The sequence below is a fragment of the Panicum virgatum genome, chromosome 9K (genome assembly GCF_016808335.1).
Source record: "Panicum virgatum strain AP13 chromosome 9K, P.virgatum_v5, whole genome shotgun sequence".
NCBI lineage: Eukaryota > Viridiplantae > Streptophyta > Magnoliopsida > Poales > Poaceae > Panicum > Panicum virgatum.
The window spans coordinates 51,157,741-51,171,656 of record NC_053144.1 but is presented as its reverse complement, the minus strand read 5'-3'; the positions used below and the strand labels follow the sequence as shown (position 1 = coordinate 51,171,656).

General features: G+C 42.4%; 2 protein-coding genes across 4 annotated transcripts; both read left to right on the top strand.

The window, feature by feature from the left end:
• The first annotated feature begins 691 nt into the window (after positions 1 to 691).
• Positions 692 to 4,904, top strand: LOC120652076 (ATP-dependent Clp protease proteolytic subunit 6, chloroplastic-like). The gene is made up of 9 exons (XM_039929778.1): positions 692 to 854; positions 950 to 984; positions 1,959 to 2,028; positions 2,176 to 2,380; positions 2,511 to 2,576; positions 3,746 to 3,886; positions 4,064 to 4,117; positions 4,237 to 4,329; positions 4,441 to 4,904. The coding sequence occupies exons 1-9, from the start codon at positions 784 to 786 to the stop codon at positions 4,486 to 4,488; spliced, it is 783 nt and encodes a 260-aa protein (XP_039785712.1). The 5' UTR covers positions 692 to 783; the 3' UTR covers positions 4,489 to 4,904.
• A 441-nt stretch (positions 4,905 to 5,345) lies between these two features.
• Positions 5,346 to 13,607, top strand: LOC120652077. 3 transcript variants are annotated; one of them, XM_039929781.1, is made up of 5 exons: positions 5,346 to 5,729; positions 6,733 to 6,786; positions 12,253 to 12,318; positions 12,391 to 12,471; positions 13,264 to 13,569. In XM_039929781.1, exons 1-5 carry the CDS (start codon positions 5,463 to 5,465, stop codon positions 13,312 to 13,314), a joined length of 519 nt encoding a protein of 172 aa, XP_039785715.1. In that variant the 5' UTR covers positions 5,346 to 5,462; the 3' UTR covers positions 13,315 to 13,569. The 3 variants fall into 3 exon arrangements, with proteins under 3 accessions (XP_039785715.1, XP_039785713.1, XP_039785714.1); XM_039929779.1 differs by having other exon boundaries at positions 5,363 to 5,729; positions 12,253 to 12,471; positions 13,264 to 13,607; XM_039929780.1 differs by lacking the exon at positions 6,733 to 6,786 and having other exon boundaries at positions 5,365 to 5,729; positions 12,253 to 12,471; positions 13,264 to 13,556.
• The last annotated feature ends 309 nt before the right edge of the window (positions 13,608 to 13,916 follow it).

The following is a 13,916-nucleotide window of genomic DNA, read 5'->3' as shown; positions in this document are numbered from 1 at the left end:
AGTGCATTGTATTTCTTAAACGGGATAAATAATTAGGTTTGATATAATGTTTAGAATCCTTGAAAAGTAGGGGAGACGAATTATTTACACCGGAAATTTAAATCCGGTGTGCAAAAATTTAGAGATGCTACTACTAAAAATTATTTTGTACACAAATCTAGAAAGAGATGCAGCCTGGAAATATATTTTTTTGCGAAAAAGATCTATTTACCTCTTTGGACTATGGCCCGAGTTTATATTTTCACCTTGAAACTCGAAAATAGAGTATTTTGGCTCCTCAACTCGCGATACGAGACAAATGACCTCCTCGACTAGTTTTCTTAGTGGTTTTCCTCTTTTTCTTTTATGTTTATTTTGGATAAATATTTGAAAAATTATAGTAAATTATAAAAAATTATAAAATGTAATGTCCAAAAATTGATATTTTTTGTTTTATAATATTTTGTGATTTACTATGATTTTTTCCCGCTCATCTAAAATAAATATAAAAGAAAAAAGGAAAACTATTTAGAGAAACTGGTCAAGGAGGTCATATGTCTGGTATCGCGAGTCCAAGCAGCCAAAATATCTGATTTTTGAGTTGAGGGTGGAGACGTAAACTCGACTCACAGTTTAGGAAGATAAATATGATTTTTTTTCTTTTCCATTTTAACAAACAGCCCTCGAACTTGCAGCCCATCTGGGGCCCGTGACTCGCTCGACACAGCCCGAGAGTCCAATTCCCAACCTCATCCCCTTCCCCCTCCTCGTCACTCTCCCCTCTGTCCCCGACCTCCGCCTCCAATGGCGCCCATGGCCACCATTTCCGCGCCGCTCGCCGCCTGCGCCGCCCCCTCCGGCCTCCGCCCGCACCGGTGAGGAAGAATTCTTCCAGTCCCAGTTCTCTCCTCTTCTCGACTCCTCCCACGGCCCAGTCTCATCCTCATCTTCTCCCTGGTTGTTTGTGTAGGCGCAATGGAGCCAGAGCACGCCTTGGTCTCCGAGGTGAGGTTTCCTACGCTGTTTTTAGCATAGCAGCTGTATGGTTGTTTGCCCTTTCGGCCTTACGAATCGGATGGATCCGCCCAGGTCCCTGGGAAGAGGGAGGTGTGTGCAGGCGAAACTGCTTGGAGCGTTTGGTGTAATAATCCACTAACAGCTCGTAGATTAGGGCTTCTCTTGATTTTTGGCTGTAACTGTGGGTTTGCGCGGCGACTGATGCTGGTCAGGGGTGTTCATTTGTTTCCTCAGGACAACAATTGTTTTGTACTTGTGAAGTGCCACAGCACATTTCATCGATTGGTTGTTTACTATGGTGTCGGGTGTCCACTTCCTTAGCTCTGTGTCTATCCTTGAGTTGGTGCCGGGATTATATGAGAATTTGTGTCGAATGAGTAGATTGTGCGCAGTTCGTCACTGGCTTAATAATCTCTTAGTTGAACTGATTGGTTTATGAAACTTAATTTGGAAGATAGGAGCCATGTCTTAAGGATCACACCTAACTACCACATAATCAAGAAACACCACTTCTGGCTAATGTAAATTTAAGCCCATGTCCTTAGGCCTACATGTCGTTGCAGTTGCATAGTGGCACCCATACATCAGAAGTGATGCATGTTGGTTCAGTTTGGTATGATCTTGAAGTTGTCTTACAACATTTATTGCACTGCTGATTAGTACAAAATAGGAACATGAGCATAGAGTTGGATGATACTTCCATTCAAGTTGGTATGAGCTTGAAATGTGTTTGGCAGGACCGTGCATTTCAACAATTCTACGTTCTTGCCTGAAGGCACAAACTTCAGCTTTTCAGCATGACAGCAAATACAGATAATGCTAATATTACACTGGTCATTCTTCCAACCATTTTTCTATTTATTCCTTAGTACTGATATTTTTTTTTGTTTACTTAACATGCTTTTTTTTTTTATTTTGCTGTGATTTGTTGAATTCCTATCTCACTCAAGTTATACATATAGGAGTGAAATTTGTATCACATGGTGTTTCTTCACAGCAGGATGAGAGGAAACGTTGCCATTCTTCTCTCAGGTAATTTATAACTACCATAGTGTACTGTGGTGTGAAGAACTTGTCTCTTTTATTATTGAGGCTGTGTATTATGGTTTCTTTCACCTTGATAATATTATATATGTAAATAATGTATGTCTTGGTAACATTGTGAATGATTTTGGATAGGAAAAACACAATTGTAGCTTCTGAGAATGAAAATCCACCATTAATGCCGGCAATCATGACTCCTGGTGGTCCTCTTGATCTCGAAACTGTACTACTGGGAAATCGCGTAATCTTCATTGGTCAATATATTAACTCCCAGGTGGCCCAACGTGTGATATCACAGCTTGTCACACTTGCCACTGTTGATGAAGAGGGTGATATTCTGGTTAGTATGCATTCTTATGTTACTAGAGTTCCTAGTATTATACAGTAGCAGACCCTTGATTATTCATTATTGTTCTGCATTATATTGTACCACCTTTTGTATAACGCAAATCATGTTCCTGTTTTATTAGATCTATCTGAACTGCCCTGGTGGAAGTCTCTACTCCATCTTAGCTATTTACGACTGCATGTCCTGGGTAAGTCATCTTTGTTATGCATATTTTCTGACCTAATACTGGGGCTTTTCTTAGAAGTCATACATTTGGAGCATCGAAATTTACAATTTTAGCATCAGAATGTTTTTCAGATACATCAGAAAAATATTTTACTTCTGTTTTATGAATTCTCCTTGGCTTGCAATGTACTTAAGACACTATTCTTATATCGGTATTCAGTAGCTGTACATTATATGTTTTCAAGAGTTGCCATCATGTGCTAACAGTGGCACAGGCGCATGGGGCTTGTAACACTTTCTTCCCTTTTTTTTTCTGTGTTCTATATTTGTTATCTGTCCATTTTGGGCATGCACTGAAAAGTTTAATGTGCTGTGTTTTAGCTTTCTAGTGGTGTCTTTACATATTATAAACCATAACTACACTTATTTTGATGAGCATATGTTATTGTCTTAGGACTAGCAAGATTTTTTTTTTGACTGAACAGCAGGGGAGCCCCCTATTGGATTCTTACAATTTTTCAGATGGAATAAATATGTACTGGTTACAACTTACAAAGCCATTGGCTCAAAAGGAGATCCTAACTTGAAGAAGGGGGGCTAGGAAAATTACAAAACCAATGTTCTAACTCCACTTGGAAGGAGGATTTGGCTCTAAGCATGACGAGAGCAAACTCTTAACTTGCAAGAAATAATATTTCTGCTTCATGTAATTGTTCATCAAGTGGTCCAAACTTTAAATGCCAATATGTGCATCTTGCTTTGACGTGTCATTAACATAAATTTGATTCTCTTGTTATTAAGGTTCTCTTTTTTAATAGTTTCTAGTGAATCGTAGTGTTTTACTTTTTATTGTCTTAGGACTTGCAAGAAATAATTCTTTCGGCTTCATGTAACTGTTCAGCAAGTGTTCCAAACTTTAAATGTTGATATGTGCATCTTGTTTCAATGTGTCGATCAGACAATCACATATATTTGACCCTCCTTTTTTTTAGGTTCTCTGTTTTAATTGTTTCTAGTGAACCTTAGTGATTTATTTATATTAGATTTGATCCTTTAGTTTCTTCTTTTGCCATTTTTTTTTCTAATTGGCAATACACCAAGACATGCATCTGCAATGAAATTTATACTGATCTGAATATCTCTGATGCCCTGTACTGCTGCATGAAACATGATTTGTGTTATCATAAACAGATAAAACCCAAAGTTGGGACAGTGGGCTTTGGTGTTGTTGCTAGTCAAGCAGCAATCATTCTTGCTGGTGGTGAGAAGGGGATGCGCTATGCAATGCCAAATACTAGAGTAATGATTCATCAACCTCAAGGTGGATCGGAGGTATGACTGTTGGCTTTCTTATTTGATTCAAGTAGTCAGATGAATTTCTAATATTGTTTGGCTAGTTTGATAATTATTATTATTTGGTTGGCACCACCTCTACTTGCATTGGCTTTGTGATGTTTGTTTTAACTATACCTGAATTTTGTTTTGATACAAACAATTGAATTACTGTAGGGTAATGTGGAGGAGGTGAGGCGACAGGTTGGGGAAACCATTTATGCTCGTGATGTAAGTATTTTGGAATTACATTTCCACATTAGATTGTGGATGATGCTAAGAACCAAAATAACTTGATGTCAGTTTGGTTTGTGAACTCTAATGGAAGTTCTCGGACGTTATGCATGCAGAAAGTTGATAAAATGTTTGCTGCCTTCACGGGGCAACCATTAGATATGGTACAACAGTGGACAGAGAGGGATCGATTCATGTCATCTTCAGAGGTATCTTTTCTTTCCTATATCATTGGGGGAAAAAAAGAAAAAAGCAGCAAATTTGGATTTTCTTTTCCCCTTGAGAACCTTTTTGAATAACTTATGTCTAACCATTTCTAGGCCATGGATTTCGGACTAGTTGATGCCTTACTGGAAACAAGATACTAGCGAAGGTACACAGACCCACATTCTCTGAACAGAGACTTGGAAATGCTGCAGAATTGGAGCTGGAGTTAGATGTTTGCTATCCGCCTTGTTTGGCGACTCAGATTCACCGTCTACCACTGATTAGAGCTTCTGTACAATGTTTTTAGCTTAGGCCTAGATGATTCTCGAGGATTGGAGTAAACTGTTAGCTTGATTGAGCCAAGCCTGTAGGCGCACCCATCATGTCCACATAGGCCCGCCGCATACGATGTGGAGCCAAGCCTGTAGGCGCAATGCAATGCTCTCCTCCATATGATGTGGCAGCTTTGATACTGGAGTATATGATGCTATGGTTTGGGAAACAACCCTCTATGTATCATGCAGTGTGAAGTGTGACTTTTTCAGTCCTCGTTAACTCCTTGCCATGTTAGCAACAATCATGTGTGGTAGTTAACGCTTATTATATGTAGCCGTGCTGTTTTAGATATCGATATGGTCTACAGAAACATCGATCTCATGCCCAACTTTTTTGCGAGACCGTCCCTATAATTTTTATACAAATTGAACACTTCTATTTTGCACTGAACATATTTTTGTGCAAGCGTCAAAGACTTGTAACAATGAGGTGCTTCCTGCGCAGTTCTTTTTTCTCGAGTCAGGAAGGAAGTGGACGAGAAGCGCTCTCTCTTTTAGCAGTGTGATACTGATCCGATTGCAAGCTTCAACTTGTTCGTTACAAGCGCAGTGGAATTGATACCGGAGCAGGAGCACCACCGTTGGGTTTTGGCCAGTATCCTTCCATTGACGCAAAAGTTGGCCAGGCCTGGTGCTGGTGGAGTGGTGGTATGGCCACGAGGCCAACCTCACTAATAACTAGCAGTCGCTAATTACAAAACCAGCTCACCACACCGTCAGCCGCTATTGATCACCCACCCCTCTCCCTCCCACTCCCAGCCTCCTGCCCACGGCCGTGCTCCACAGCCACCGACGCCGGAATGAAGGGCGTGCCCGCCGCCGCCAACGCCGCGGCGGCCCCGGTGCCGGCGACAAAGATCTCCATGCCGGCTTCCGCGGCGGGCGGCGCGGAGGCGGCGCTCCCGGGCAAGGGGCGGTACAAGGTCTGGGCGTTGGCCGCCATCGCGCTGCTCGCGCTCTGGTCCATGTCCGCCGCCTCCGTCTCGCTCCGCTGGTCCTCCTCGGGCGACCTCGCCTCCGTCTACAGGGACCTGGACGTCCCGCTCGGCGACGACCTCGACTCCCTCGTACGTTCGCCCCCCGCTTCTACTTTTTCTTTTATTACTAGACAATTATGCCCGTGCGTTGCTATGGACAAAGTTGCTATGGACAAAGTTGATATAAGTCAAAATTAGCTCCTGGACACTAAAGAAAGGTGTCTTTGGGCACAGGACACTAAAAATAGTCGTCTTTGCCACAACACACTATACAACAATGGTTATTTGCCACAAGACACTATAACTCATAAAATAATATTTCCAACTCAAACAGGTTATAAAACACAAATTCTGGACAGGCTTGCCCTTATCCCTTCAAACACACCATAGTTCATCAAAAGAGGTGACTAAAATTACATGTTTTAGCCACATACGGCATATTTTAACAGCAGGATAGAGCCCATCACAAAATAACCTCCTACAGCCACTACAAAGACTAATTCATGTTGGACCTAACCTAACTACCTCAAACTTCTTGCCCTTCCCTGCAAAGTGACAGCAACCACTACAAGACTAATTCATCTTGGACCTAACTACCTTCAACTTCTTCGCCCTTCCTTGTGGAGTGGCAGCAACTGGAGAAAGAGCAGAACATACAACGGGTTCTATGAAACCTTCAAGTTCCAGCATCCTCTTACGGCTGTGAATAGTTAAAAAATATGTCAATTGCATATAGATGACAAGCAAAGCATAAATATTGAAGGAACTATACCTTCTTGTCATAGGGCTAGGTGTTTGGACAGGAGTGATAGCTCTAGGTGGTGTAGATGCTTCTACTTCCAGCAATCTCCTTGTCATACTGCATGAAGGAGATACACCAAAAATTGACATGATGTAGAAACAGGAAGGAGGACAATGTTTCAAATTATGTCAATTATACATGTACCTTTTTGTCATAGGGCTGAGTGTAGAAATAGAAGTCATTGCTCTAGGTGGTGTAGCACTGTAAGTTTTTTAGAATGTAAGTCATTGTAAGATATGAGCAAAATGTGAAACTTTACAAAATCTGAGTTGAAAGCTTACAATATGTCAGGAAACTCATGTGGTGGGTCAGGAAAGTCATGTGGCGGGTCAACCAAGTCCTGTGGTGGGTCAGCAGCACATGATTCTACTATGGTGACATTTTTTTGCCTCTCTTTCTCGGGGGCTTTGGTGGAGCAGGTGGTGGTGCGTCAGAATCATAAACATATTCATTTCATGTTTTTTTCCATGTGTCCAAGTTGCCCACATCTTTTGCATCTTGTGGTTCTCTTTCCAGAGCCCCCTTCTGCAACTGATTTGTACCTTCTCTTCCTTGGTCTCCCAGCTGCCCTTTTCAGAAGTGGAGGCCACAACTTAAACCCAGGATTGACTTGAGGCCATTGTGTCCTATCTGTCATGGGCTTCACACATTTCTCATAGGCTTTCTTGAACATCACCACTGAATAGGATTCATGAACATAGTCTTTAATCTTGTGACCTCGAATTGAGGTGATTACACACAAGGCATGTGTACATGGCAGCCCAGTCACTTGCCAGCGCCTGCAGGTGCACTTTCTCTCTTGAAGATCAACTGTATGCCTCCAATGAAATAGGTTCCTTGTAACACCTTCGACTTCAGCTAACATTTCACCATCATTGCCACTATCTTTGTGAGAATACCTCCATGTATATTTCAGATTCCTGCTCTTTGCATTGAGGTCCTTCATGACATTAGGAAGTATCTTACCTTCAAGCTTCCTAGCAATTTTCCTTCTCAAAAACATTTTCTCCATGCATAGTTGTCTTATCCTATCCATAAGATCGATCACCTCCAAGCATTTTTCATTTCTGATCCAGCTATTGAATGTTTCAGCTATGTTATTTGTATTATAATCACATTTGCTTGCTTCAGAGAACAAGTGCCTTACCCAAAGGTGCTTGTGGTTATCATGTATCCACTTCATGGCTTCAGGACATGCTTCATACATTAGATTGTAGTTCTCTTCAAATCTTTCACTTTGATAAGCTCTACATGCTGGCCATAAGTGCTTTTGAAAGACCTCACCTCGAAAGCGCTTCTGGAAGTTTGCAACTAAGTGTCTCATGCACTCTCTATGATCAACCCCATTTTTGAAGATTTTAGTGATAGCAGAATCGATTCCTTTACCTGCATCAGTCATGATCACTAGGCCAGGAGGTGATCCAATAGCTTGTTCAAGTCTACTGAAAAACCAAGACCAACTTTCAGCTGTCTCTGAGCCAAACACAGCATAACACACTGGAAACATCCAATTGTGCCCATCAATTGCAGTTGCAGATGCAAGTTGACCCTTCCACTTCCCAGTTAAGTGTGTGGAGTCCACACCAAGAAAAGGGCGGCAACCATTTAGAAAACCATCCACACATGATTTCAGTGCAACAAACATTCTTGTAAACCTCATCTTTTTCCCAACTTGCTCATATTCAATATTCACCAAACTGTCCGGATTGGTCTTCTCCACCTTAGCCTTGAAACTAAAAGCATGCTCAAAGCTGTCATCCCACTTGCCTCTAAGTTCTTCCAAAGCCATTCTTCTTCCATCCCACACTACCCAATATGATAAATTGAGATGATAATCTTCCTCCAGCCTTTTTTTCAATGCTACAGCCCCCTTCTTGGGATCTGTTGCAAGCCAACTAATGACCCTATCCTTCACCCAATGATTGGTTGCCATTTTATTCTTCTCAACTCTTCCAGTACTTTGACAAGTGTGTTGATGTGGCATTTTCTTTATCTGCACCAAATAGACACAATAAAATTATTAAAATCAGGAAAGCATGTTCTTAAAATTAATTTGAATTACACTTGTTACCTTCCAAGCCCATTCGTCCGGCGATGTTATACGGTGCTGAATATTGACCTAAAAAAGGCGACATGTGCAGCAACTGAGTGTAGCAGAGATGCGGATGTTGCTGTGGTTTTGCGGGCACACAAGGAGGGATAGAGTCCGGAACGAAGTTATTCGGGATAGGGTCGGGGTGGCACCAATTGAGGAGAAACTTACTTAGCATCGGCTGAGATGGTTTGGACATGTCCAACGAAGGCCTCCTGAGGCGCCGGTGCGTAATGGGGTTCTTAAGCGGGTCGATAATGTAAAGAGGGGTAGAGGTAGACCTAAACTGACGTGTGATGAGTTGGTTAAGAGAGACCTTAAGGATTGGAATATCTCTAAAGAGATAGCTTTGGATAGGAGCGCTTGGAGACTGGCTATCAATGTGCCTGAACCTTGAACTTATTTCTTTCGGGTTTCATCTCTAGTCTACCCCAACTTGTTTGGGAAAAAAGGCTATGTTGTTGTTGTACACTTGTTACCTTCCAAGTCCTTCCATCCTGCAATTTGTGAAGCATGGATCCGCCACCTGCACCGTTCATCTCTGCAGAAACCTCTATACCTTGTTGCTTCAGAATATGGAGCTGCAATTTCATATTCCCCTTTTGTTGCATATTGCCTAATAGCCTTCTTAAATGTATCACCATCCCCAAAAGTTATACCAACTTCAATGGTCGGATTTTCTAAGTCAGTTGCATGAACAATTGACTCACAATCCCTTTCATCATCCACAACTAAGTCATCCTTCAAAATATCACCATCATCACCCTCTACATCACTATCATCACCCCCTACTTCACCATCTGATTCAGAATCTGATGAATCAGAAAGCAAAGCCTTATAAGGGCCCTCATCATTCAGACCAACATACTCTACCTCATCATCAACCCAAGGTATTTCAGTTGGAGGCTTGGCGTGGGATGACTCAATTTGAAGTGGAGGCTCTATATGGGATGATGCAATTTGAAGTGGAGGCTCTACACTAGTGCTTCCCTGCAACACACAAGGCATGTTTTGTTGGCGACCAATGTCGAACATGATATCAGACTCATCATTTTTCATAACAAGCACTTGCACTGAGAGCCTTCTTATCTCCCAATACATGTCAATTGCGTGAAGTAATTTCTGGTCAGATGTAATCTCCTCATAGCTGCGAGTCACTTTGTCCCAGTAAGTGACACGCAACTTGTGTTTAGAGCCTAGATTAATTTTTGTAGCAATTTGAGTGACCAAATCATTCCAATTTGTGCTATCTCTGTCTAAAATCTTAGGAATGTTACATACTTTACTGTATTGACGAGCCCGATCATCAGTAAATTTGACATACGCACCTACTCGCACAGCAAGCCTGTAGGACGAATTGGGATCCATCCTACATAAACAGGTGCACACAGAGAAGCAAAATCAATTTTTTACTAGTCTAAAGTTAGCACTAACCTATGGTGAATTCCTAACCCTAAGGAGCATTGGAAGAAGACGTACCCATCAGGAACCCAATCAAGATTAGCAACGCTCCTTGGGGAAAATCTGGGTGAAGAAGCGTGGCGTTGCTACAGGCTCCATCTCCAAGTGTTGAGCGGTGGGCAGCAAGCGCCTGACCTCCCGTCGCCGGCGCTGTGGGCAGCCGCCGCCGCGGGGCCCCTCCGCCCCGGCCCTCGGCGCTGCGGGCCACCGCCGCGGGGCCCCTCGCTGCGCCGCTGCGGGCAGCCCCCGACACGGGCCCTCTCCGCCGCCGGTGCTGTGGGCAGCCGCCGCCGCCGCGGGGCCCCTCCGCCCCGCTGCTCGGAGCTGCGGGCCACGCCGCGCGGGAGCGCGCCCTCCACCACGCCGCGCCGGGGCTCCTCCTCTTACGCCGCGCCGGAGCGCGCCCTCCACCACGCCGTGCCGGGGCTCCGTCTGCTTGCTGCCGGAGCGCTGCCGCTCAGCCCTTCACACACGCACGATTGGAGGGAGGGAGGCAGGCAGCAGGCTTATCCAGTTGAGGATTGCCCAGGGGTATTTTTGTCCTTTCGCCTTGCTACCAATTAAAATGGACTATAATAATTCGTTTTGTGTCCAGTGGCAAATAACCATAGTTGAGAAGTGTGTTGTGGCAAAGACCACTATTTTTAGTGTCATGTGGCCAAAGCCACCTTTCTTTAGTGTCCAGGAGCTAATTTTGACTTGATATAAGTATCGGATGCGTATTAGTGTCCGTGTGTTAATTTGTAGAATCTATGTGATCGAGTCGTGGACGGAGGGAGTTGGTCCGACTCGCATACAGGATGGACTAAGTCCCACCTGTCAATAACATAGACGGACCAAACTAATGCACCAAACCAAAAATTTGGGTGGAAACCTTACTCGCTTTAGTAATAGGTACAGGTACAGATACAGATTATTACCCGCTGTCCTGTGCCTCCCTGTGGAGAGGTCCATATCCTGCCTGCTGATTTTCTGCATGGCTTGCTCCTGTGCGGCTGTGCGTAGATGAGCGTGTCAGCATTATGTGTGATGGGATTTATCTCCCATTACCTGGATTTTGTATTACAATCTCTATGAGGGCATGGTTCCTTTCTTCCTCCCCTTTGCAACGATATGCGGACAGAAAATTGGGGGAAACTGAACAGTTGCCGTGGCCTATAGGTAGTAGTCCTGCCAGGTTCAGGTTGTCTCAGGTCAACGTCAGGGGAATCGTGCAATTCCTTTACATTATTTAGGTTTGTTTGTTAGACCATCTTTGAGAAAACGCAGGTCAAACAATGTATCTATAAATAATACTTACTCCCTCCATTCACTTTTGATAGCTATATTTCAAAAACTTAAATGTTCAAAAATGGTAACTATATTTATTATTGGCATGGGATGTGCAATAAATAGCACTAGTTACAAGGAGTTCTCAGTCCAACAAAAAAGTCTGTTACATTTATTAGATTGATAAGCACACTTGTGGTGCCCTTGGTCATTGTGCCATATGAAAATATATCAATCAAAACTGAATAGAGGGAGTATTAGATTAGATAACATTTGAGTAGGTACCACACTCACTTATCCATAAATGTTACTATTTTCCCCAATTTATCTTAACTCCTTGAGAACAACAGGATAGGTTCATCCAAGGCTTCAATTCTCAGCATACCTAGCAGGCTGCCAGTTGCCATTAGTGTGCTGTGGAAGCGCCAAATCCTGGGCTGCAGACAGTACATACAAAGCTTCTTGGCATAAATTAGTTGGTTACCAATTTCTTGTGGAAGCGCCAAATCCTGGACTGCAAACAATACTGAATCCACCAAATTCAGATTTCGTATTTTATCTTAATCCATCATATGAGAACTGCCTTTCAAAATATCCATTACAAGTATCAGCCAGATGCCCAGGATTACCAGCAAAACCAGAATTTATAACCCTTTGTCGAACTAGGTTACTAGTCAACCTGGGTGCGCCATGGAACTTTGAGTTCAACCTACTAAGATACAGGTGGTTTACCATGTTTGAAACATGGGTGTCCAAACTTTTGTATAGATAAGGCACTTGGATTATACTTATGTTTTATTTGTACCTCAGAAAGCAAAATTCCATTACTCTATATGATTTTCCAATAGTAAGTCAAGTACCACATTTCCTAATTGTTATATCGTGATTCATTGTTGTCTTGTCTAGTAGCATAAAGCAAAAGGCACATACTTCAGTCTGTATTTGCATGCATGGATAAGCAGCTTATGTTTGCCTTATAATTTGACCAGGAGATGGAGGAGAGGGAAAAATTAGTGGGTCGAATGTGGGACATGTACACACGCATCAGTGATGAGGTACGGCTTCCACGGTTCTGGCAGGAGGCGTTTGAGGCTGCATATGAGGAACTTGCTGGTTATGATACGCAGGTCCGTGATGCAGCTGTCGCTGAGATTGCCCGAATGTCAGCTCACAAACTTGAGCTTGAGCAGATAGTGAATGAGAATGAGGTATGCCTGATAAGATCTAGCTCATCACAATTGCCTCCAAATTCATTCTGGTTTCCTAATTTTGTGAGACTGCCATTTTTCACCACGTCAATTCATCCCACTTTGACATTAGTATTGTTCTGAAGCATAGGCATGCTAATTTATCCCATTTTGGACCAATAGTTTGAATCCATGCAAAGCCTATCAACACAGTTTGCATTCTTTTTTCAATTTACATCACAGACGCCTTTTAGCTAGAACATTCAGGGATTGTATGTTTCAGCTAATGGACAGGGCTCAGCCGCTCAGGAGAATTCACAATTGTCCAATGGAACATAATGACCTATGGAACTGATGACAGAGAACGTAAAATTCACAATTGTCCAAAGCAATACATTGTTGAAATGGCAGTACATATTATGGTACTTTGACAGTAGTGCAGGAAAGTTGCTTGGCTGCAATTGTCTCTCTTCTTTCACATAAATTATTTTAGTACAGTGCTGTCAGCATTTTTGGTGAAACTGATATTTGCTATAGTGCAAAGTAACCAGCCTGCCTAATCAAATATCTTAGTACAAAATGCAAATATGAAATGCTCAATTTACACCAGAATATGGATAGTTTGCAATGAATGACTCTAGATCCTTAACTGATCTGGTTATATTCTTGCAGAACCGTATAATATCTAGATTGCTTAGAAACGTCAAAACTACTTATAAAAAAACAGACACATTGATGCTAGTTTCCCAAAACATAGGGTGTGTCATAATGATTTTCTTCAGGAATTTTCTTATTTCCGATCACCTTGTGCAGGAAGAGAATGCAGCAAGCAACAGAGGTGGTAGCCGGTCGATGGGGAAGTAGTAGTTTCGCAAATATCTGCTGACTAAGATCCCCAGCACCTGAAATTTGGGGTTTAGACATGGTTAATAGTTACATTGGTTGTTCACTGGATCTGTACCAGATACTGCGAAAAGGGTTCATTTCTGGCACTGTGTAACGTTAGTTACTGGCGCTTATGTCTTGTGCCAGGTAGAGCAGAAAGGCTTGTCATTGTTGTAAAGTAACCTTCCCAGTGAAGATACTCCCGCGTATTATCAGGCTCCCTTGACCACGGCTTATGCTGCTTCTATGATTATTCAATTTGTGTTCATTGATTGTTGGATCGTGCAGAGACGAAGGTTTATTCAGAAACAATTTTCAGTGTCAAGAGGTTAAGGCGCTGTTTAGTTCAAGCGCAAAATTTTTTTGCGTTGGAATCTTACTATTAATTTGAAGTACTAAATGAAGTCTATTTATAAATTTTTTTGCACAGATGGGTTGTAAATCGCGAGACGAATCTAATGATGCTAATTAATCCATAATTAATCAATAATTAGCAGATGATTACTGTAGCATTACTGTTGTAAATCATGGATTAAGTATGCTCATTAGATTCGTCTCGTGATTTACAACCCATCTATACA